Source organism: Pteronotus mesoamericanus, unplaced genomic scaffold (assembly GCF_021234165.1).
Source record: "Pteronotus mesoamericanus isolate MK-2021 breed Mesoamerican mustached bat unplaced genomic scaffold, CSHL_Meso_final contig_100, whole genome shotgun sequence".
Classification (NCBI taxonomy): domain Eukaryota; kingdom Metazoa; phylum Chordata; class Mammalia; order Chiroptera; family Mormoopidae; genus Pteronotus; species Pteronotus mesoamericanus.
The window spans coordinates 18463239-18488689 of NW_026554999.1; the positions used below are offsets into that span (position 1 = coordinate 18463239).

At 51.2% G+C, this 25451-nt stretch overlaps 1 protein-coding gene across 3 annotated transcripts in view; it reads left to right on the forward strand.

Moving 5' to 3' along the window:
- The window catches only part of PML (PML nuclear body scaffold), a 42970-nt gene extending 24050 nt beyond the window's left edge, over nucleotides 1–18920 (forward strand). Inside the window, exons 5-9 of one of the 3 annotated variants that reach the window (XM_054565126.1) lie at nucleotides 5595–5732; nucleotides 6126–6384; nucleotides 7380–7429; nucleotides 15354–15504; nucleotides 16621–18920. In XM_054565126.1, the coding sequence (XP_054421101.1) occupies nucleotides 5595–5732; nucleotides 6126–6384; nucleotides 7380–7429; nucleotides 15354–15504; nucleotides 16621–17399 (1377 nt within the window). In that variant the 3' untranslated portion in view covers nucleotides 17400–18920. Of the gene's footprint in view, nucleotides 1–5594; nucleotides 5733–6125; nucleotides 6385–7379; nucleotides 7430–8028; nucleotides 9155–15353; nucleotides 15505–16620 lie in introns of those variants that run through there. The other 2 variants (XM_054565134.1, XM_054565142.1) reach the window with 2 other exon arrangements.
- The last annotated feature ends 6531 nt before the right edge of the window (nucleotides 18921–25451 follow it).

Consider the following 25451-nt stretch of genomic DNA (forward strand, 5'->3'; position numbering starts at 1 on the left):
TGCTTTATTTAGCCAATGCTCAGTTGATGCATATTTAGGTTGTTTTGTATTACATACAGTACCAGAATGAAAAATGGCCCCAAAAAAGACATGTGAATAATAACAGAAAGTGACCTGGGCCCACAGTGCGCAGCTGTCTCCCAGGTGTCCGTTGTTGGTTGATAAACAGCAAGAGAGCCCATACTGTCCATGTAAGGTCTAGGTCTTTTGCTGGGTCTTTATCTTGAGGTGACCTCTCACTACCCGCTACTAAGTAGTTTGAACTTGGAATACCAAAAGAATGCTCTTTTTGCCGAGCCTGTTGTGGTCTTTAAGTGATAGACTGGAGGGAAGCCGGGTGGGCAGGCAGTGGAGCTGGGGGAAAGGAAGTGGGTAACACTGTGAATGCAAAGGACAGAATATGGCAGCTTGAGTGAGCAGGCATGGTCCGGCTGTCCCTGGAGAAGCAAGTCCATCAACCAGGAGGAAGGCAACTCCTGGACCCATGTCCCTGCCTCAGAAGACAGGAGCTGGGCTTCTGGAACCAACACATCCTTCTGGAAACTGTTGGCTAACTTTCATTACAACTGTGCACCTAAGCGGAGATGACAAAACATGCCCACAGGCTTCATTGGGACTGAGGCAGGTGTGGAGGCAGCTTGGAAATTTCCCCCCCTCCTTGTTTTCATAGAATGTTACAGTACTTTAATGAAAAAAATAAATAAAACATTTTAAAACTAAAACAACTATAAATCAGTAACCACGGTATTTTTTTTTTCCTTTACTGAGCCTTCATATGTCTCCTACTCCATTAACATTGGGGGTGGGTGTCAGGAAGGGCAGAGAAGCAGAGGAAATGAACCCTGTCTTTGGGGAGTTCATGACCCATGGGTAAAGGTCTTTCATGTACCAGCAGCCTGTAGAGCCAGACATGAAAGAATAGAGCAGGATATTTTCAGCTTCAAAAATTTTTTAATGGTGATAACATACACATAGCATAAAATTTATCTATAAGTGGAATTGCTGGATTGTATGGTAATTCTATTTTTAATTTGCTGAGGAACTGCCCTCCAATTTTCCATAGTGGCTGTACCAGTCTGCATGCTCACCAACAGTGCACAGGGTTTCCAATTTTTTCCATGTTCTCTCCCATAATTTTTTTAATTTTAAATATATATATTTTATTGATTATGCTATTACACTTGTCCCATTCTTTTTCTCCCCTTTATTCCCCTGCACCCCCCTCCCTGCAGCACTTCCCGCCTCGTAGTTCATGTCCATGGGTTGTACATATAAGTTCTCTGGCTTCTCCATTTCCTATACTATTTTCAACCGCCCCCCGTCTATTTTGTACCTACTATTTATGCTTCTTATTCCCTGTACCTTTTCCCCCATTCTCATCTCTCCACCTCCCCTCTGATCTCCATTTCTGTGATTCTGTTCCTGTTCTAGTTGTTTGCTTAGTTTGTTTTTGCCTTTGTTTTTGTTTTAGGTTCAGTTGTTGACAGTTGTGAGTTTGTTGTCATTTTATTGTTCATAGATTTTGATCTTCTTTTTCTTAGATAAATCCCTTTAACATTTCATATAATGAGGGCTTGGTGATGATGAACGCCTTTCACTTGACCTTATCTGGGAAGTACTTTATCTGCCCTTCCATTTTAAATGAGAGCTTTGCTGGATAGAGTCATCTTGGATGTAGGTCCTTGCTTTTCATGACTTTGAAAACTTGACAGCCCCTTCTTGCCTGCAAGGTTTCTTTTGAGAAATCAGCTGATAGTCTTATGGGGAGCCCCTTTGTAGGTAACTGTCTCCTTTTCTCTTGCTGCTTTTAAGATTCTCTCCTCGTCTTTTATCTTGGGTAATGCAACTCTGATGTGCCGTGGTGTGTGCTTCCTTGGGTCCAACTTCTTTGGGACTCCCTGAGCTTCCTGGACTTACTGGAAGTTTATTTCCTTCACCAGATTGGGGAATTCCTCCTCCATTGGTTTTTCAAATAAGTTTTCAATTTCTTGCTCTTCCTCTTCTCCTTCTGGCACCCTTATGATTCGGATGTTGAATCATTTAAAGTTGTCCCAGAGGTTCCTAAGCCTCTCCTCATTTTTTTTATAATTCTTGTTTCTTCATTCTGTTCTAGTTAAATGTTTATCTCTTCCTTCTGCTCCAGATTGTTGATTTGAGTCCTGGTTTCCTTCCTGATACTGTTGGTTCCCTGTATATTTTTCTTTATTTCACTTTGCATAGTCTTCTACTTTGGGACCATACTCAGCCATTTGTGTGACCATGCTGATTACCTGTGTTTTGAACTGTGCATCTGATAGGTTGGCTATCTCTTCATCACTTAGTTCAGTTTTTGAAGCTTTGATCTGTTCTTTCATTTGGGCCATATTTCTTTGTCTTGCGCCTGTTACCCTGGAAGGGCCTTAGGTATTTGCCAGGGCAGGGAAACCAGGTCCTTGCGTTGTGATGCTGTATTTTGGGGAGGGGTCGGAGAGAGAACAGTGCTGCTTACTCAGCTCTCAGCAGACTTTCAGTCACTTCCCCCACTACCCACAAGCAAATTGGGCCCTTCCGGTGCTGATTCCCAGGTGGGTGGGTTTGTGTACGTTCTAGGATGCCGTGGGTCCCTCCAACGAACTCCTGTGAGGCTGGAAGTTTCTCCCACTGCCACATCCCCCACGGGTTTTTACAGCCAGAGGTTTTGAGGCTTTCTTTTCCTGCCCCGGAACCCTGAGTTGCTCAGTCTGTCTCGCTCCCTAGCTGTTCTCCTGGTTTATCTGCATGCAAATGTGAGACCACCCAGTCTGCCAGCTGCTGCCTTGCCATGCATCCTCTCTGCCCCCTGCTGCCCATCTCTGCCCCTCCTACCCATCTGGGTGAATGTTTTTTCTTTAACTCTTTGGTTGTTGGACTTGCCATACAGTTCAATTTTCTGACAGTTTTGGTTATTTTTGTTTTTAAATTTGTTGTTGTCCTTCTTTTGGTTGTTCGAGGAGGCAAGGTGTATCTACCTATGCCTGCATAGTGGCCGGAAATCCTCCCATAATATTTTTTAAAATAGGTAGTTTAAACTTTTTTGATCACAACTCATTGTAAAAAATTGTATTTCACATCAAGCCTGTGCTCTATAGACACATACACATGCATCTAGCTAAAATAGTTTTGCAAAATAAATTATACTTATTACGTGGGATTACACTAATATTTTCTGTTCTGTGTAATATAAAAAATGTAGGTCATGACCCACTTGATTGCCTTTATGATCTAATGCGTCACAGTGCATACATTTTGAAAAACACTGGCATATAGCACTCAGTGGAGACTGTACTTCCCTGGAGTCAGAGATGTTTCATTCTCTCCCCTTTCCCCCGACAGGCTTCATTCTCTGATCCCAAGACAATTCTTCCTTTTTGTAAAGATGTTGATCAAAAGAAACCTGGGAATATGGGTGGAAAGAAGGAAGTCAGTCCATTATAGCAGACTGTGGAAGAGCCCACAGCCCACACCGGAGCACTGAAATCAGGAAGAGCCCTGCCTGGCTTGGGTCCGGTACCCCGCACATGGCCCTGTTGTGCTGGGCCTTCCCTGCTTACCCCAGCCCAGGCCTGGCCAGGTCATCTCTGGTGTCCCCTCTGAGAAAGACGTGGTCCCGCTTGACCATGTCTTTCTCCGCACAGGAGGCACAGATGTCCCAATAAGGAAAGTGGATCCCTGGCCTCATAATCTCACAGTTGGTCACCTGGCTTTTCCAGAGCAGTTCTACCTGATGAAGGGCCCCTCCTCTGTGTTGGGATGCCTTTTCTTCGTTGTGTGGACAGACTGCAGGCTCCTGAGTAATCATCCACTGGAATTTGAGGCGCCAAAGGGTCAGATTAGGAGCAGGAGTCTGGGCCTCCCTTTTTGAAGAAGCACTTCCCGTATTACTCATTTTCAGCAAGTGGTCCAGCAGGCTGTTCAGTTTCACACAATAGGGAAGGATGGCAGGGAGGGACAAAAGCGAGGCAGTGACTGAAGAAAAGTGAGCTGTGTAGGCACAGGAAGGGACCTTCCATTTCAGGGCACTGCTCTCAAACCCTAGTCCAGGCCCTTGTTAGGTATGTGACCTTAGGACACCACTTTGCCTCTCTGGTGCTTCAGTTTCCTTTTCTGTAGATTGGTGATAATCAGTATGGTACTTTTTCTTTTCTTTTTCTTATTACAATTTCTTTTTATTTTGGTAAAGTTCATGTAAGAAAACTCACTATTTTAACCATTTTAAAGTGTGGAAGTCAGTGACATTTAGTACGCTCACAATCATGTACAGCCATCCCACTTCTCTAGTTTGGAATATTGCCATTATCCCAAAAGGAAACCCTGAATCCACAAAGCATTCACTTGCCACTGTGCCGGCCCCTACCCCCAGCAACCCCCACACTGCTTTCTGTCTCTGCATTTAACTATTCTGGATTATCTCAGGTAAGTGGAAATATACGATATGCATCTTTCTGTGACTGGCTTTTTCTGCTGTTGTTTTAGTTTGCTTTGCTTTTTTTTTTTAATCCGCACCCAAGGATATGTTTATTGATTTGAGAGAGAGAGAAAGCGGGGGTGGGGAGAGAAATATCGATGTGAAAGAAACATTGATCAGCCGCCTCCCTGCATGTGCCCCTGACTGGGAATCAAACCCACAACCCCTTGGTGTAAGGGTGACACTCCAGCCAACTGAGCCAGCCGGACAGGGCATGGCCAACTTGTTTTCACTCAGCATAATGTTTTCAAGGTTCATTCGTGTGTGCGTATCAGAACATCAATCCTTTTTATAGCTGAATAATACTCCCTTGTATGGGTTCACCACATTCTGTTGCTAGACATATTTTGGCTCTTGTGAATAGTGCTGCTGTGAAAATTCATGTGCAAATTTTGGTTTGAACATCTGTTTTCCGTTCCTTTGGGCACATACTTAGGCGTAGAATTGTTGAATCCTATGAAAATCCTCTAACTTCTTCAGGAACTGTTTCTGCTTTGTTTTGGGCTGGGCACATGAAGCCCTCGGCACTGTGCCTGGCGCAGAGCAGTGATAAGGACCCTGCCATCACCATCAGGGACTTAAGTGCCAGGTGCCCTTCCTAGCATTTTACTTAGCACCGTACTTCGTCCACACTGCCCTGGGAGTTCGTTATCGTGATTATTTCCACTCACAGAGAGAGAGGGACTGAGAGGCCCCAGGAGTTTTACGTGATTTGTCTAAGGTATGAAATGGCCATTATGACCCAGGCAGAGTGAAGGCCACAGGGAGGCCAGCTGTAAGGGTGTCCTTCCTGTTACAGCCTTACCGCTGTGGAGGAGCTGGTCCCGACAGTAGTGAGCACTTGTCCCTGGAGCTGTGCAGGCCAGATGTCAAGCAAACCTTGAGGAGTTGTTGGACAGTGATTCCTGGATGCCAGTACCTCAGGGTCATCACGTGCAGCCATCAGGGTTGGGGGAGGGCTCCTTGTCCCTAGGGGCTCTGAGCGGTGGACCCAGCAGCTTGTACCTGTGGCTGGGTGAAGCTCTGGGGATTGGGCTGACCCCAGGCCTGGGTTCGTAGCCCCTTATCCTGCTGTCTAGTCATTTCTGATTCTCCTTTCCTGACTTTGCAGCCCGAGGGGCCACAGATGGCTCAGGCACAGGCCCCGGGGCTGGTTGATGCTCAGCCTGTGGCCGTGGTACAGTCGGTGCCTGGGGCACACCCCGTGCCAATGTACGCCTACTCCATCAAAGATCCCTCCTGCAGGCAGGTAAGTTCTCCCCAGTCCCTGCCTCCCGTCCTGAGAGCCCAGATTCTACCAGGCAGTAAGAGGTGGAGCTGGATGAGAATGCAGATCTAAATCGGTGCCTGCTCTATGCCGTCCCTTGCCCTTGGCTGCTCTGTCAGCGAGTTCCCCTCTACTCTAAGCATAGGAGCGCATCGCAGGGGAGGCAGAGGCCTGCAGGGGCCAATGGTTAGCAGCAGGCAGGGCCGGTGTGCATGGCGACCTGGGAGGGCTTTCTGTGTGGGGAGAGGCAGGTTCTGCATGGCGGAGAGCAGTGGGGCTGGCCACGGGCCCCTGCCACCCAGTTCCGGGTCTCTGCCTACCACCGCAGGGCCCTTGGAGGCTCCTGACCTGGCACTGTGACTCCTCTGTGCATAGGAGGTCTCCACCACAGCCACAGCACAGAAGAGGAAGTCCTGCCAGACCGACTGCCCCAGGAAGGTTATCAAGATGGAGTCTGAGGACGAGAAGGAGGCCAGGTTGGCCCGGAGCTCCCCTGAGCAGCCCAGGCCCAGCACCTCCAAGGCACTCTCACCACCTGCCCTAGAGGGGACCCCCATCCCCGAGAGCCACTCCACAGCAAATGAGGAATTACTGCTCAACAGCAACCACAAGACTGGCGACTCTGGGGAGGCAGGTAGGGAGGTTGGGGGCAACAGAGGCTGAGGCCTCCATGTTGTCTTCCAGGGGCTGGGTGGGGCTCCTCTTCTGCATTCTGACCCCACGCAGGGACCCCAAAGCCAACAGCATTCCTTGTGTCCTGCCTTCAGCTGCCACCAGATGGGGCAAGGAAAGCCCACAGTTTGGGGGGTGAGAGTAGATGCTTTGCTAGAATTCCAGTGTGGGGAGCATGAGGGGCTGAAGCCCACCATTCCTTAGCGCCTCCCCCCAGCACACTCTTAGGGAACGCAGCACCATGCCTCTGCACAGCGTGGGTCTCCCCAGGGAATGTCTGCCTAGTATACTCCCACTAAGAGGGACTTGAGTAAAATCCACACACATTAGTTCCCACATTTTTCTGCAAAGGCCACCGCCAAGTCACCTCATTTGTCCTGGACATCTTTTATGGACACTGCCAGATAGGGAGTCCTTGGGCATGACTTGAGATCAACCCGTAGAATTCTGCAATGTTCATGACAGTCCGGGTTTGTTCTCATCCTAGGTTCCAGCCTGAGCCCTGACCCTGCTCACACGCCAAGCCTAACTGATAGTCCTTGCTCACAAAGGCCATTGGTAAATCAAAAGGCTTTAACTAGATAATAGGGTATCTTTTAACTTGAACATCTTAGCCCGCAGGTCTGAGAATTGAAATACACCAGTGTACTGCTTTAGCGTTGCACAAGGTTCCTCACCAGCTGGTGCTTGTCAGGCAGCTCTGCCTGGAGTGGACTCTGCACTCAGGCCCAGCAGCTGAATTAAGTATTCACAGAAGGCACCGCAGGCAGCCATGGAAAGCCACCGTGAATAAATAATCCACGCAGGCGCACATGGTGAATGTTGACGTCCCCTCTTGCAGGCCACACAACACCCACCCAGGCCACTGGAATGCAAGGGTTTTTATGGGAGCACGGGTTGTGGGAGGAGTGGGCATTCCCAGCTGGGCCTGACACTGCCTCCCCCACCTCGTTTCAGAGGAGCGCATTGTGGTGATCAGCTCAGGAGACTCAGAGGACGAAAACTCGGTGAGTAGTCCAACAGTTTGGCCCGGGACTCATGCCTCCCCCTATTCCAGGTCCCAGGGGATAGTCACAGCGGGTGACTCTCAGACCTGCCCTGCACCTGGGGTATTTTCTAGCAAGGCAGTAAGTCCTGAGCTGTCCTGAGGACAGTCTCCAAATGCCAGCTGTGGGCCAGGACTGCTCCAACCCTCCCTCCAGGTGAGGGGCCTTCAGTAACTGCATATTCTCTTTTGAAATGCTGAGAGAGCGCTTCCTTCCAGAGCTCTGTCTATTTTCTGGACGAGCAGTTGCCTTTGTGGGGAGCTTCCTTAAGCATTTCTGTCCTCTTAAGTCCTCAACAAGGGGAGTAGACACCAGCTAGGGCCAGCGCGGGTGTGAGGGCGTGGAGCAGCGCCACACAGGGCCCACACAAGCAAGTTTCACTCCTGGTGAGAAAGAACTTGTATAATGGAATACTGGCTTGTGGGTTATGACTCCTCTGTCCCTGAGGTTTGTTAATGGAGGCTGTCCAAGGGCAAAAGGGACCTGAACAGAGTGAAAGGTTGGACGGGGTGGCCCGTGAGTTGCTTCCAGCCCTCAGTCTGAGGTTCTGTATTGGAAAGTGCGTGGAGCCTATGGAGACCACAGCGCCATACTCCCTGCCAGCCCAACCCCTGCTGAGAGCACCAGGAGCACCCCACACCTGCCGGGCCTCCCGTCTATCCCGAGGCATACGCAGCCGCCTGGCTTGGCCTCTCCACAACCCCGCCAAGCAAGCTGCCATTCCCGATGCCAAGTTTCCCAGCCAGCCAGCCGGGCACCAGGAGCATGCTACCATCCACCGTGGGATCAGCTGCCTGTCTCGGAGAACACAAAGAGCCACCCGCCTTCACCACATCTTCCACTTGCCACCCAGAGTGCACTGTGCTCCCACATGGACTTGTCCTTCTCCCATGGTCCAGGCCACCACCCTTGCCATCACAGAGCCTCCCAACCATCCTGCCAATCCCCAGGAGTGTCTCCCTTGCTTCCAAAGGGCCACTGGCCAACCCCGACTGGCAAGAAGGGCAGGGCGGTCTCTCGGCCACTCCCTCCGGGGGGCCCCCCATATAGTTCGGTGCCTCAGCAAATTTGCTCTTCTCTCCTCTGTGGTTCCCCAGCTTGATACCTCTCTCAGGCGGGGCAGGTCAGAAGGCTGGTCACCCCAGACTCCTGGGGCAGGAATTTCCCCCCAGGATTCTGACAGGACCCCTGTGGAGAATCCCCAAATCCAAGTCACACCGAAAGCCCCTCCAAATGCATGCCCACCACTCTCCTCCCCAGAAAGGCCCTCCACCAGCCTGGACCCCCCTCAGACAGGCCCCTGAGAGCCCGGAGCGTCTTCCTCTCAGGTTCTGGCCACCATCTTGTAACCTTGTGGCCGATACCCATGCCCTGCTTCCACCTGCCCCTCCCTCCTGCTGCCCAGCCCAGCCCACACACCTACATACCTAAAGGCCCTACACTCTCTAGGCATTCGTACATCTTGGTCAAGGAGTAAACCAAGGAAGGAATGACCACATTGACTCTGGGCAGGAAGACTCCAGTCCTCTTCAGTCAAGAGGGCATGGCAGATCCAGGCCACTGCTCCTCACGTACCTGGGCCCCTACTCAAGAAGAGGAAGCTTCCCTTGCCCTTTGTACCTCCCACTGACCCAGCCCCTACCCCACGCTTTTCTACTGGGCCTCTGCCGTGATCTAAGCCCATGAAGGCAGGGACTGTGTCGGTCCCAGGACCTGGCACAAATGGCTGCTCAATAAATGTTTGTTGAAACATCACCCTTGCAAACCCTTCCTCCGTGACCAGCAGATTCCCTGCTGGACTTAGCTCTTCCCTGCAGGTGGCTTTTGTACCTCCCTACACGGAAACTTGGTCCTCCTGTGGGGTTCCTATGTCCTGTTTCTCCCACAGTCTGGGAGCATCAGAGGTAGGACGTGGGGCCAAAACCCTCTGTGCCTGTGGGCTGTTTCAGTCCCACCATCTGGTGAGACCTCCTGTGCCTTTGAGGTGAACCCCACTTTCCCCAGCTCATATCAGACGTCCTCCCACTTTCCCCACCTAGGGAAGACTGGCACCTACCTGCTAAGGGTCCTCTTCTTTCTTCCTGGGAGATTAAAGCATCCACCACCCTGGCCTCTCCTCTCCTTGACCCCTTAAGGGTCTTCACCGCAAGGCTACCTACGGCCCTCACTGTCACTGAAACTGTCCATCTCTAAACTGGTCCGCTCAAGAATGGCCAGGACCTCCACTCTCCCACCCACCTTCTCCTGCCTTTACCTCCAGCTGGCAAGGTCCGCCCACCATTTCAGCCAATCTTTCACCAGGATTTTAGCACCCTGCCTCCTGGCCTCCCCTTAGCAGCCTGCCCCCCCCCCCCCCCCCAAAAAAAAAAAAAGCAGCAGCCCTGGAGGGATTCAGTAGCTTGCCTCTGTACTGCCACCTGGAGCCAGTTCTGTTGAAAATCAATGGGCGGAAAACCACAAAGGGTAGTCTTAAGGTACACTCCCAGCTTCCACCCCAGCTCACTGCACCCCCACCGCCTGAGCTCTGGGTCCTCATCCCCACCCACACTCTTGACAGTGATCGCACCCTCTGCCCTAGCAAGAAGTGGGACAAGAGCCCCACTTGTCAGGTGACAAGAGCCCTTGAAATCTTGCTGCCCAATATTCAATCACAGATTGACCTGATCCCCTCACATTCCTCCCTTTATCCTGTTAGGGTGGAAGGACATCCGCTCCCTGGGGCTCCTCTGTCCAGGCCCCTGCACCATTGCCTCCCTGGGAGCTCACCCCATCTCCCGGACCTCACCTGCATCTTCAGATACTTTCGCTTCCTTACGAGCCACATCTAAGCATGCTGAAGGGAGTCTTCCATCTCACAACCACCTTTTCCTCTCCCGCTGTGTTTCCAGCCTTGGGTGCTCCTTGCTCCCCCCACTTCCCGGCTCTCCCTCACTCTGCCAGTGAACCCTCCCTGCCTCCAAGTGCAATGGTCACCTTCAGTTGGTACCTTGACCAGCCCTGGACCCTCTCAAGAGGCTGCTTCCCCTTCATTCAGGAGGGTTCCTCTCCTTAAGGTCTCTGTTCCTTAAATGTACATGTTCCAGTGTTGGTTCTGGGCCCTCTTTTTTTTTGGGCTGCATACACTCCCGGATCTCAACCAGGCCTGTGTCTTCACTTACAGTCCAGCAGCCCTCCCACAGCTGCATTCCAATGCTCCATGGAGACCTCAGACTCATCTCTTGCTCTGTTTGGTGAATTGCATCATCTGCCCAGTTACACAAGCTGAGACCTCGGAGCCGCCCAGGACCGCCCTCCCCTTTCTGCCCATGTTCTCAATTCCTCTGAAATCTGGACGCTTGTTTCTTTATCCCATAACCTTGATAGAATTAAAATTGAGCCTGGTGAAGGTAGAGGCCTGGGAAGGAAAGGGAAAAGGACTGGATACCCCTGGTCTCACCAGACTTCCTGATAGTCAAGCAGAGGAACTGACACAGCTGTGTTTGGGTGGTGGGTGAGAGTGTCAGTCTGATCTTCAGCTGTCAGCAAAGAGCTGGGTGGTGCCGGAGGTTAATCAAGGAAGGAGGGAGAAGCACGTTGAAGGTCAGCAAGAATTAAACATTTAAAACCGCTGCTCACCTTTGAGGCCAGGTCTGCAGGTGTGGAGAGAGCCAGAGGACAGCTGCCTTTGTAGGTATTCTTTAGACACACCCGTTAACTACAGGACTCAAATTTTATGAAAAAATTTAGGAGAAAACAAGTCCCCCTGGTGCTCTTAGAGTATTCAAAGCAGCTTGGAGGGAGGGGGCAAGATGACATTCCCTGGTGTTCTAGGCTCCTATGTTGCCATGTCCTCTCCTCTCTGTGGCCTTTCTCCAACCTTCCAGTGACAGTTGTAGAAGACCACCCTGCTAACATGCCATGTTTTCCTAGTGCACCAGGGCATGGAGGCACCCCCGCCTCCTGCTCAGGCTGCAGGTGTGTCGGTTGCTGGAATGCAGACAGTCTGGGGGTTCTGGGGCGGCCCTGCTGGGCCGGGGAGAGACACTGTGAGCAAGCGGGGCACTCTGAAGGAGACCTCCAGCCCAGCCAAATGAGGCAGTAGTTGGGCGGAGGGGCCGGAGCTGGGTCTGGCGGTGCGCACGTGGGCTCGGCAGTGCCTCTGCTGTGGGCTGTGTGTTAGGACCCAAGGCAGAAAAAAAATAGGTGTGCTCACCACACTTTCGGGAGATGAGCAGCCCCTGGGCCTGGCAGCAAGATGACCAAGTGGATGCAGTAGGGGGCCTAGCGAGAGGGTGTGTCACAGTGGCAGTGGTGACAAGTGGAAGGGAGGCCTGTGGGGAGCGGCTGATCCAGGGGAGGGACAGTGATGCTGGTGAGTGTGTCAGGAAAAAAGTTGCTTTGCTGGGAAGACAGGAGCTGGGTCCCCCGAGGGCGGCAGCAGCAGGGGCCGTGGGCAGGCAGTGGGGCCCCGGGTGCACTGCGGGGTGGGCCCGGTCACAGACACAGGTGCGATATCTCTGGGGCCTTCCTGACTTAGCAGGAACTGGGGTTTTGTAGCTGCAAAAACCAGCGATGCGTGTCTGGCCCAACTGACCCCAGCTGTTGCTTAAGCTCGGATGCTAAGAAAGCCCCTCAGGAGCTGGAGACTCTTCATAGACAATAACGTCAGGTACTAGGTACATATCTTCTGGTGACTAGATGCTGAATATCAGAGGTTTTTGGCTCCTCTCTGACTGAGTAACCATGGGCCACATCAGTATTTGGGACAGTCTGCCTCCGCCCTGCCTGACACTGATCAAAGAACTGGGGGATTCAGTTGCACATGTGTGTCAGAGAAATGGGGCCCATACGTGTGCATCAGCCTTGAGTGGAGGGGACACACACCTCCTGGAACTACCCAGCGGGAAGGGAAGAGCTGGATCTTCCCAGATAACCTACCTAGACCTTTGGTGTAGCTCTCAGACCTGCTGGGTTGAGTTGGAACGTGGTTGACCTGTGATGAAAATAAGTGAAATACAGCTCATGAACCAGACTGCATAGGTATCCTGAGAAAAATCGTGGATCCCCTCGTGGCTCAGTTTGAGAAACCCAGTCCATTAGCCAAGTATAATTTTTAAAAGTACATTCCAGTATTTACTTGCATCTTTCGAAGGGATCCAACTCATAACTCACAGCAGCACTTCTTAGATTCCTTTTTTGCTTTAAGCTTTCCTAGGTCCTCAAAAGCGTCTCTCCCCCCACCCCCCACTCACTTTCCAGTCCTTACACAGGGGCTCTCATCTGTCCCCATGTCATGTCTGCCCCCGTCCCTTTCCCAGCCAAGCAAACCTCAGCTTTTTCCAAGGAAAGGCCCTTTCCTGGCTTCTTGGGTTGCGGTTTCTTGCCCTGTCCCTCTTTCTGCTCCGCTACACATTCAATTATCCAGATCGTGGAATAAGTCGAGCTGTGGAGGGGCGAGGGCGGAACAGGAGCGTTTCCCTTAGCGAGCAGGGGCAGAGAAGTGTTTTGCGCCCGACCCTCTATGTGCTGGTTGCTCTTTGGTTAACCTTTTTTTAAGTCTTTTTTTTTTTTTTTTTTTTTTTAATGCGCCAGTACTTTTCAGGGTGAGGAAATTGAGGTACAGGTGTTGGGAGTCAGTGGAAAATGTTTCTGTGACACCAGCCCCGCAGAGAAGCCATACTTTGTGGAAGTCCCCAAGGATAAGAGGAACCTGGGAGGATGAGGAATCAGGGCTGGGAGATGTAGCTTCCCTCCACTGAGAAGCTCAGCAGAAAGGAGGTGGTGCCCTTTCATTAAGGGAGCCTCCACAGTCTTCAGTAAGTGCAGGACAGAGGAATTTCCATGACTATAAAGGAAAATGACCCCAGGACAATGGGAAGCTCTAATAATGAGGTTCTAATGGCCATCATAAATGATCCTGGTATAAAGATGGGGAGCTGGCCCAAAGATGCAGCTGTGCCGCTCTCCAGGGAGCTTAACGTGGAAAAGGATATCCTAAAAGAAGATTCTGGCTCTAAGGCCTGAAGAGACACAGCAGAAAGAAGGAGGCAGATGGAAGCCCTCAGGGCCACTGCAACAGCTTTTGCACTTACGTTTGGAACAAAAAGAAGAAGGAAGAATAGAAAGCCCAGTGTGCCATATCCATGGATGGCAGAGAGGATTCAGCCAAGTGAATGACTCTTCAGCCATTGGTGAGAGAGAGCTGAGGTCCTGGCAAGGACATGGCAAGGGGAGCCAGCTCTCCGCCAGCCCAACTGTGAGAGCGCCGCTGCCTTATAAATGGAACAGGCTCTGGAAGGCTGGAGAGAGGGGCACTGGGTTCTCCCATGGGGGAAGAAGGTGGAGTCTCCGGGGCACCAGCTATCAACTTCAAGGAAGATGTTCTAAAGGACTCCTTCCAAGGGAGGAAAGGAGATCAGGACAGCAAGACAGAGTCAGAGCCAGTTATGCAAACAGCCTTGGACACATGGCCAATTCAACGGTACCGAAATGCAAGGCATTTAACAAAGTCTCTTATTAGGGCCTTCTGTCTAAAGTCCTGGAGCTCACAGGTTTCTCTGAGTAAAACCAGCTCTAGATGGATTTCTAGCGAATGTTTCTATCAATGACTGGGAGGAAGTTGGTGAACCTGGGGTAGGGCTATGAAATGCAAACATAGTAAAAATCAGCCACTCCTAGGAAAATCCAGCACATTTTATCTGTGGTTAGTAATGACTTAACTGTTGGCTGAAGATTTGTTTATTAAATGTTTCACCTCGAGAATAGAAGGGCCTAGGAAAACAGGCTAGTTATCTCCCAGTCCAGTGACATTAGTCAGAGGCCTCAGATGGCCCTAAGTGAGACCAGCTCCATCAGCCAGCCAGAGGCAGTCCGTAAGAGGAAGAACTGAGGCCTGCTCTGGACTGTGTCCTACCCAGCAGAGCCCCAAGCGAGCTCTGGGATGCTGGCTGTGCCCCTCCCTCCTGGTCTCTGGCTAATATTCACAGATGGCACTCACAGGAGACTCTGAGCAGGCCACAAAAGACAGTATCTGGGTTTGGCAGCTGTGCAGAGAAGAGCAGTTGACTCTATTATGAGAGGCTACATCTGCCTCTGTAGCCCCAGACCCTTGAGAGCTGGGGCCTTTCCCCGGCAGCAGAGGCCATTCAAACTTCTGCCCTTGGTATTCAGCCTGGAGGAGCCTCAGGCTTCCCTGAACAGCCGGCTCCTGTTGCTGCACGACAGCCTCCAGGCTCTGAGCTTTATCCCTCCGCTGCTCTCAATGCCAGGTCCTGTGTGTCCACCTCAGTGTGGGTCTTAGAGGCTGCGCAGTCTTCCCCCTCCCCTTTGTGTAGGACTCTGGGACCTTGGCTGGCTTTGGAGACAACCAAAGTCAGGCTTCTGGCCCCTTCCAGAGAAAAATGCGGCGTTTGAGGTGAGACTCTTTCCTCCTGTCCCCAGTTCACGTGTCTTCTGAGTGTGCTCAGAGATGAAGGCACTGGCTTCTCCCCCAAGTCCCCACCCCCAGCACTACTCACCCCTGCAGGCACACACTCATAAGTTTGTGCTTTCACACACACTAGTGCCAACACAGGTTCAGAAATTCATACCTCCCCTTGCATACCCAGCTGCACACACACCTACCCACATGATCTCATCCCCTCACCCCTCCTCACTAGTGCATGTGCACTGTCTGAAACATGGCCTGCACAAGTGCACGTGTACATCCATGTCCTGTCATATGCACACATTTTTGTGCACGTGCACTCACCTGTACATACACCTGCCTTCCCTAAGAGTATGCCCTTCGGTGTGTGCATACAGATACTCAGGCCATACCAATTTGCTTGTGTTCCCACACACGTGACTACATGCCAGCACATTCTTGCCCTCCGGCCACCTGACCGGTTGGTTTTCTGTGTTTCAGTCCTTCCGGGAGCCAGATGACAGCAGCAGCGAGTCCAGTGACCTGCAGCTGGAGAGCCCCAGCTCTCTCAGGGCCCTGGAGGAGAGCTTCACAGACATCCAGTCAGAAGACAGGCCCCTGGTTTTCTTTGACCTCAAGATTGACAGTGAAAGTGGGTTCCCTAAAGACCATCCCCACCCCTTTCTAGCTTGGTCTCTAAGTCCCCAAGATAAGTGCAGGCAGAGCCATCTGCAAGGCCCAGGAGATCACCAAGCTCTGGCCAGTGACCACAGCTGGGAGGGCAGAAGGTGGGGGGGGGGGGGTAGGGCGGGGGGGGAGAAAGAGAAAGAAAACTGCACCTCCCCTGCGACTCCCAGGTGTACCACTTGGTCATCTGAATAAGGACAGCTGCCTTGACCAGCACCTGAAAATGTGAGTCAAGCACCCACATGGGTCCACCGCTGATGTGCACTTCTCTTACACGGAGAGCCTTGGGAAAGTGCCTCTGAACAGAAACCCAGTGCTCGCATTAGGTCACTGCTTTGAGACCAGCAGCTCGAGCCAGGCATTGGGCTCTGACTGCATACCTCTGAGTACAAGGCCCAATCCACAGGCGGCTGCAGAGGGAGGCCAACAGAGTCAGAGTCACAGAGATATATGACCCCTTCTTCCAGAAGCCCCTCAACTCCCATAGTGTTTGCCCAGGCCCTGCCTTGTGGCACAGACTCAGCCTGGGGCTCGCCTAGCCAGCCAGAAGCAGCAGGTGTTCCTACAGGACAGGAAACTCACTTGCAGATCTCACAGAAAGCTCTAGGCCACACTCGAGTACAGTATATTGGGCAGGTGTGCTGTCTGTCTCAGGCTCCAACTGGCTGGGAGGCTTAGCAATAGCTAAGTGATTAATTGTACTGGAGGCCAAGGGCAGGAAGTGGAAGGCTAGATAGAAACTGTGAGGGGTCTCGAGGGCAGGTGGGTGAGGCTGACAGAAGAGACATAGGAGGGACCTGGATCTAAACGGTTTTGTGAACCGGAGGCAGGTGACAGGGAAGTGGAGAGCTGGACTCCCAGCCAGTGAGCAAGGAGTGTATGAGGGCAGCAGACCTCCTCCCCTGTCCGCAACGGAGCTAAGGGCAGAGTTGCAAATGTTTTGAGGCTGATGTTTGGTTCCTGGCAGTAGGCCCCATGGTGGAGTCTCTGGAGGGTGGGTTGGCAGCCCTAGAGGTCCCCCAATCCCACCCAGGGCCCCCTGTATCCCTGGGGCCTCATCCTACCCTTCTTTCCTGCCTAGCCCAGAAGATTAGGCAGCTGGCAGCTGTGAACCAAGAGAGCAAGTTCCGTGTGCTCATCCAGCCAGAGGCCTTCAGCATCTACTCCAAGGCAGTCTCCCTGGAGGTGGGGCTACAGCACTTCCTCCGCTTCCTGGGCTCCATGTGCCACCCAATCCTGGCCTGCTATAAGCTGTGGGGGCCTAGCCTCCCCAACTTCTTCCAGGCCCTAGAGGACATGAACAAGCTGTGCGAGTTCCAGGAGACCATCTCCGGCTTCCTGGCCACCCTGCCCCTCATCCAAGAGCGTGTGCCCCAGGCCAGCAGCTTCAAACTCAAGAGTCTGGCCAAAACCTATCTGGCAAGAAACATGAGCGAACACAGTGCTCTGGCCGCCGTGCTGGCCATGCGCGACCTGTGCCGCCTCCTCGAGGTCTCCCCGGGACCCCAGCTAGCCCAGCATGTCTACTCCTTCAGCAACCTGCAGTGTTTCGGATCCCTGCAGCCTCTGGTGCAGGCAGCTGTCCTGTCCCGGGCCGAGGCCCGCCTCCTCGCCCTCCACAATGTGAGCTTCATGGAGCTGCTGACCACACACCGCCGAGAACCACAGGGGGGCTTGAAGAAGTACAGCCGCTACCTGAAGGCCACCTCATCACCCCATGCCCAGCCTGCTCTCAACCTGCAAGCTCTGAGCACCTATTTCAAAGGCCTGCTGGAGGAGCCAGCCTTAGCACGGGCAGAAGGCATCTCTAGCCCTCTCGCTAGCCACAGCTTGGCCAAAAGGGCCTCCCAGCAGAGCTGAGAGGAGGGGGTGACTGTCTTGGCATCTCTGGGGGACAGAGAGGGATGGTGTCCCTGAGCCAGGCCTTGCCCATCACAACGTTCCAAGATCCTGGTCCCTAATATTCATCTGGCACTTGGTCTAGAATAGTTCTCCTTCTTTAGGACCAAATTTTCCTTCTCTAAAAACCCCACAGGGAAGGTTCCAAGGCCAATCAGCCCCTCCCCGACCCCACCCAGCCCCAAGCCACCAGATCCCCAGTGCACCAATGGGTTAACTCACCAGGCCCTTGGCCCCTCCCTTATGGGAGCCAGAACCAGGGAGGTCCTAGGCAAACTAGGCATAGCCTCTGGGCTCTCTAAGTGGCCCCCATCTTGCCTCAGCCACCTCGCTTGCCACTTCTATGAATGTCACAGTCCCTCCCTGACCCCAGCCATTGCCCAGGGGATCTGCTGACAGCTCCCATGGACACTGCAACACCAGTCGCTCCACAGCTACCCAAGTGCCTTTCGAACCAAACTGCCCCTTAAGAACTTGGGTTCTCCCAGCCTCTGCCTGCCTGGAGGCTGACTCTGTTCACTTCCCTCTGGACCATTTTCATCCCTGAAGGGCCTCATATGTGCAGAGACAGAACCTGCTGTGCCAAGCTTGCCCCCTCTGCCCTCCGCACTTGCTTCCTTCCAGCCACACAAACACCTCCCCTTAGTCAGGGCTGTGCGCTTTGGTCCTCAGGCCACCGACTCCTCTCTGCATGGCCCTCCGCTGTGTCTGCACTGCCCACCTCAGCCCTGTCATGAATGTCCTCTTGCCCAGTGCTGTTCTGTGCAGTGCAGGGACTCATACCTTGGTCTTCCCTGACACCTCTATCCAATGCCTCCGGAGTCTGGCGCTCGGGGGTGGGCCCCAGCAAGCTGTTTAGTTTAGCAGGTTGTCCAGGTGATGTTGGTGCTGCTGAGTTCCAGAATCACTGCTGTGTAGATTGCTGCTCGAAGAACAAGCGATGTAGGGCAGCAGAGCAAGTCCTGGCCCGACCCCAACTCTGCATCGGGTGTGACCTAGGAAAAGGCCCCTTCCTGAGCCCCCTTGTCCCCATCTGTAAAACGACTGGTTGGCCAGGATGGTCTCAGAGTCCCATCCAACTGTGCCGTTCTGGGATTTTAAGAATAGATAAAAGGCCTGTGAGGCAGTGGACAAGGTGGTTTCATTCTTGAACCCTAGCCTAGCCCCCAGACTTAAGCTAAGGTTCCCAACCTGTGGTTGCACTAGAGGTCAGAGCAGCAGAACGCTGGCTGGTCAGAGCTGTCCCTTCTGACTAGCAGAACCACTGTTCCCTCCTTCCTCCTATCCCTATTCATTGGTTGTTACTACTGGGATGCAGCCCAGAACCCCAGCCTCTGTGGGCTCACCTGTCACAGGAGTGAAGTCTGTGTGCCGCACCTCAGCCCCCATTCAGTGGGTGGTCTGAATGCCCTCTAAGGGATGACAGATGATCTTGCTACTACGGTAGGAGCGCTGGCTTTAACAGTGAACTCTAATGAATTTAAAACCAGATTCCAGTTTAAAGCAGGTGCTGCCTCTGAAACTTGGTGGGAGTAGGCTGACGGGGAGGAGGGGCTGGGGCTCCAGCCTGGCTGTGATGGGCATTGTCTTGGCAGCTGCAAGGCAGCCTGGCCTAGGCAGAGCAGCACCCAGTGGCCCTAGCGCAAGCCCAGCCCCAGACCAGCCCCACAGTGCCTCCTGCCTTCTGATGTAGTTCATCAAAGCTTTTATAACAAAGACCGTTCTGCCCTCTCTCCACTTTCACAGCCTTTAATAAAGACATGAATCTTCAAAGCCTGATGTCACCTGCCCGGGAGCCACTGAGCAGTCTAGTGAAGGGGATGCTTCCAGGCCTTAGGGAGCTATTCTTCATATGTACCTTTCAGGACTTAGCCAAGCAGAAAGCCCCTCATTGCTCACTGCTGATGGCCTCACAGATATAAACCACCTGGCGCCCCACTGGAAGTGAGGAAATGAGGGTGGGCCTGCCCAGGATTATCTCCAAAGGGGAGACGTGGGAAGGGAATGACGTGTCAGCTTCAAAGGTTACCCCTAGAGGGAGCCTGGAGCCAGACACCAAGTTCTGCAGGAACTTCTGCCCTCTGCTGGGTAATCTTGTAGCCTGTCAGTGTCCCCAGAGCCACAGGTGGTAAAACCCTTAATTGGACAGGTAGGGGAGGCCTGAGATATTAGCAATGTGTGACTAATGTGTTGCTGTCTTAGATGTCACAATTGAAATTCACATTAGTACCTGCAGGGATTCCTGTGGCACAGGCTAAGTGGTAGCTCTGCCCTGGCCTACGTGACCAGCCAGGTAATGGGATTTGGTTGCTGCCACCACCCCTAACCCCAGCTCCCTGTCCCAGGTGCCCAAATTCCAGCCCTGGAGTTTTTAATATCTTAAGAGCAAGTCCAAATATGTCACCTGTGCTTCATCTTTGACCTCTGTCAGGATTATCCACGTCATCTAACTATGAGTGCTGGGCTAGAGGTTGGAACACTGATTTTCAATCCTCAAGTAACCTGTGACTGGCCTAGTACAGCAGCCTCAGGCTCTGACTCTATAAAACGGGAGGAGAGTTATTTTTACCTCATAGGATGCTGCATGAATCAGTGAGAAAAATGTTTCGGAAAATACTGGGTTTGTTAAAAAGTCCATATGTTTTATTCCATAAAATAAAAGACATTTTTCATTTTCATCAATAACTTGATTGATTTGGATATTTTTAGTATATTGGCTCTCTTCCACATGATATAACATTGACTGTTGTCAGCTAATGTCTTGATTTGATTGCAGTCAACTTCAACTGGTCGACCCAACCATGGAGCATTGTCTAGCGAGAAATCTCCAACACAGAACCTCTCAAACCACTTTTGACACATTCAATCAGTCAATTCAATCTCCATACACTGCACAGATCTTTTTTTGCATTTTTACCTTCTGTGAAATAATAAAGCATAATATGCCAAAAATGTGTGTTTTCTTCCATCTTCAATATTAAAATGGCTACACAAAAATTCACCAATTTTCATGTTTTAAAAAAAAAAATATAGGCTGATATGACAGCTGTCACAATACAATCTAACAAAATTGTTTCAAATGAAGTTAAAGATAAATAAGCTCTACTAGAGTCATCTTACAGAAAAAAACAGAAGACCTTTTTGGCCAACCCAATAGCTCTTTAATATGTGAAGAACCACACAAATGCAAGATTTTATTTTACAGAAAACCAAGATGGCAATGTTATTCCTTTATAAGTTATAGAAAAAATAAACATTAGATCTTAGCAAAAAGTATATTGGCTTGTCTTCAAGGGGATGAAGAACAAGATCTGGCACAAAACAGATAACTGTGGGAGTCCTGGGTCTGGGCTGAGGGAGCTGGGAAGGAGAGCAGGGGGTTCCACTTTGAAGTGGTTAAACAGTATCTGGCTCTGTGTCCCCCATACACCCAGATGGGGAATCTCAGCCACACAGTCCTGGCGCAGAAAGCAGACTTCCTGTGGCAGGCATGCTCAGCTCAGCCCAGCCTTGCTCCCGCACCACCTCCTCAGGCTCAAGGGCTCAACCACACCCCAGGAAAGTCACTTAAAAAGTTGCTTTAAGGCCTAGCTGGTGTGGCTCAGTGTACTGAATGCTGGCCTGTGAAGGGTTGCCGGTTTGATTCCCAGTCACGGCAGATGCCTGGGTTGCAGGCCACATCCCCAGTATGGCACATGTGAGAGGCAACCACACATTGATCTTTCTCTCTATCTCTTCCTCCCTCCCTTCCCCTCTCTCTAAAAATAAATAAAATCTTTTTTTTTTTTTTAATTGCTGTAATCCCAACCTAGCTGCTACCTGGTGCCTGGACCTGCTGTGTTCCCTTCTTGCACCCTCCCCTCATCCAGCCCTGGCCTGCCTCACTCCCATTTTCATTCCTACCCTAAATTCACTCTGATCTCTGGTCCCAACTCTGGCAATACTCCGTATCTCAGAATTGATCCTGCACCCTGAGCCTCCCAGCAGGCCCAGCCCCTGCCCTGCTCCTGTCTGCTGCTCTGACTTCAGGCTTGTCTCCACCCCCCACCCCCCACCCCAGGTGCCAGACCCTATGCCTAGAGCAAGGAGATCCTTTCTCACCTTTCTTTACTCACAATTAAGGGAACCCCACAGCTAGTGACACTAAATGTCAAATCAGAGAGTGCCCTGTGGACTCCGTCCAGAACAAAACGGAGCTGAGCTAGAGCTGCTCCCAGACTCCGCCAGCAGAGGGCGCAGCAGCCCCGCCTGGCCTGGCTGTGGAGGTTGCTGGCTGCGTGGGCTTTGAAGTCCTTGCACACTTCGGGCGGTATGGGAGATAACAGGTGTTAATCGTTTCTGGGGTATACTTGCTCAGAATGACTCTACAGTAAGATGTTTTAAAGGTCTAATTTAAGGACAACTATTAAGTAAGCTTCAAGCTCAGAAGAAACACAGGTACAGCAAAACTCGTGACTGTGAGAGTGAGTGGCTTAATATTGGGAAACCCTGGGTTACCACTGGAATTAGGATGAGGATTATGGATGAAGGTTAGAGCAAAGGTGAGGGATCAGGTTAGAATTGGAGTAAGGATGGGGTGGGGTTAGGAGCTGAGGAGGGTCCTAAAGTTAGGGTTTGGGGTTTTATCAAATTTAGGGTCCTATTTGGTGATTAAGGTTAGGAATGGATTTAGGAATTTAATTAGGAATAAAGTTAGAGTCACTTCTGGGGCCACAAGTATTTGTCATTTTAGCAACTGAAAAGTCCATGAAACTGTAGACAGATGGACAGGAGTTTCTAAGAAAGACCCTTTAATATGGAATATGGCCCCCAAGGGCAGCGCCCCCCTCCCCAGCATCCTCCTCTAGAAATGCCCAGCAGGGGTTCTGCCTGAACTCACTGAAGGGGGAGGGGCAAAAATCCAGGAGTGACAGCCTCTAGCAGGGGTGTCTCACCTTTTGGCGTCTCTGGGCCACACTGGAAGAAGGAGAGTTGCCTTGAGCCACACATTAAATACACAAACACTAACAAAAACTGATGAGCAAAAAAAAAGGTTTTAAGTAAATGTACGATTTTTGTGTTGAGCCGCATCCATAGCCATCCTGGGCCGCATGAGGCTTGAGGGGCCACAGGTTGGACACCCCTGCTGAGCAAGCAGGGGACTAATGCTCCCAGCTAACTCGACTAAAAATAATGATGAACTAGACACTAGGTGTTTTCTCATTTAGCACAGGTAACCCCAGCAACTCTGTGTGGTTACATCCCCTCCTCATGCTAAAGGTGAATACAAGGTGGGATTTGCCCCACAGGGAGCCAGTGTCTAGACTGGAGCTCTCTGGGGCCCACACCACCAGGTGCTTTGCTGTGTTGGGGGAGCCAGTGTTTTCTCTCTCCTTCCTGTACTCTCCTGGTCTGTGGTCTCGTGAGATGCAAAATTTAGGCCCCGAAAAGCTCACACCCCCATCCTTCTGGTCCCAGCACTTAAACTTGCTTTAATTCTACCTTTTTTCTTTAGATTACTTCTCAAATCTTTTTTTTTCCCATTATTGTCTCCATAATTATCCTTTTTAAACATTTTTTCCTAGTCATAACTCCCTGTAATTAAATTTAAATACCATATATATACTACAGATTCTTTAGCATTTTAGCATTTTCTAAATATGTGATCATGTCACACATTTTCTACATATGTGATCATGACTTCCTTCTCACGCAGGTATACTGGTTCATGTACTCTGGTCCTCTGGAGGGCCAGAAACAACCAGAATAGCTAAGATTGTTAGTGGGCGCTCTTGAACAAGATATTACTCTCTGTGGCATAATATTGCCTCTGTGGAGAATGCATGATTTTGGGCAAGGCCCTATCCCCAGTTACAATGCAAGTCAGAAGTGTTGGGGGCACCAACCCCTTCATGTGGCTCAGCTCATAGGAGGAGGGGAGGAGGTGGTATCAGGCTGCAGGGAGGGGGAAGGGAACATGGGCAGGGGTCTCTGAACACATGCTTCCCTGGAGTGAGTGGCCTTGGTCCTAGACTGAGCCTGGTGGCAGAGCCTGAGGCTGGCCAAGGGAGGGGGCAAGTGCCATTGTTATTTTGGCATCTGAATCCAAGTGTCAGGTCCAGACCCATTAGATTTGAATAAAGGAGATGTGTGTGGTGACTCTACTGAGAGAAGGGTCTAGAATTTTAATTGACTCCACACCTCAAAAAAACAAAATGAAGTTTGGAAGTCTCTACTCACCCTTACAAAAAGCATTTGCTGACAAGTGAAGGGAAAATTCCTTCATTCTTGGTTCAAGGAACTTCCTTAAACTTAGCACAGAGGAACTCTCTAAAGACCAGCTGCCTGGACTATGCTAAAATCAGTCTATAAATATAAATATCCCCAACTTGATAGCCAAGCAGATTGCAAAAGCTAAGCACACATATTTTCCACAAAGCTAGCCAGCCCAACAAGCGTGAGAGGATATATTGGGAAATTCAGTGTTTCTTGTCTAATTGCCTTAAGCTGTTTGTTGCCCTGGCTGGTGTGGCTCAGTGAATTCAGCATGGCCTGCAAACAGAAAGGTTGCTGTTTCGATATCCGGTCAGGGCACGTGCCTGGGTTGCAAGCCAGTTCCCCAGATTTTAGCATAGATCAATGTTTCTGTTTCACATTGATGTTTCTCTCCATCTCTTTCTCCCTCCCTTCCTGTCTCTCTAAAAATAAATAAATAACATCTTAAAAAAATAAAATTTATCACCCACAGACAGAGGGAAGAATTTACCCAAGAGCTGACTGCCCTGGAGTTCTACAGCCACAAAGCCCCCAGCTGACACAGCGGTGAACCGATCCTGTAGTAAACCCAACCGACCAAGATGGAAGTGCCCACATGGTACCCTTGTGCCTCCTTGGGAGGGGGCAGGGTGCCAGGTGGTAGTTAGAACATGGGCTCAGTAGGGCACTTGGTTCAAATGCCAGCTCTGCTGTGTGACCTTGGATAAACTGTTTAGCCTTTCTGGTCTCATATGCAGACTGGGGGTAATAATACACACTTCGAAAATTGTGAAGATTAAATGAGAAAACATATATAAAACACTAAACTTTGTGAATTGGTAATGCTCAGTAAAAAAGAAAATAACTATACATCCAACAACCTAGAGGAGAAGACATTGTGCTGAATTCCCTCCCTTCCCCCTCCTTCTCCCCCTCTTCCCATTCCTTCTTCATTTCTCTCCCTCTCCTTTCTCTGCTGGTTCTGGTGCACTTAGGATTTGGGTGACTCTGTCCCCAACTACTCCCAGTACCTCTGTTCCCATCTCTCTAAGCCTCCTGGACTGTCTTCTCTATCCGGAGAAGGTCACCCTAGCAGGCTGGGAGGATTTATAGCGCTCGCTTCCTCAACACCCTTCCTGGCTTGCCATCTGCAGGAAAGTCATTTTCTTTCAGCACAGGCAGAGATGTGGGTTGGACAGAGGCGGTCCTGGGAGAAGCAAATAAATACATCAAGTTTCCAGCTGGGGCTGGAGATAACGGCTCAGGGAGAGGAGGCTGAGGCGCTCACAGGCACTGTGCGGGCTCACCCTTCCTGGCCCTTCCACACTGGCTTTCCTGGGAAACCGATTTGGGGCACCTCAGTTGTTGCAGAGAGCTATGCCTGGGGGTTGTCCCTCTTGGGAGGTCGCTGCATGAAGGACCCTTCCTCATTTCGGATTTGATAGGGACAAGCCTGAGGAGCAAAGATGTGACAGATCTGTCCCAGTTGAAACAGGTGGGTGGACTGGGGGGACATTTAGCCCCAAAGCACAGGAGGAGAAACTGAGGCCAAGAAAAAAGAGAGACTTCCAAAGTCTTGCAGAAAGGCGATCACAACCCCCTGACCCTGATCTCCTGCTCCAGGGCCCCTTACACCGAATTGTACCTGTTTGTCCCCAAGACGTGACCGTTAGAACTGGCCTGGCCTAGATGCAGAATTAAAGGCACCTCTGCAACATGCCCCTTCAGGGAGGGCTCTCCTGCTCCCAGATCTCTGCCCCAGCTGGCTACCTGGCTGGA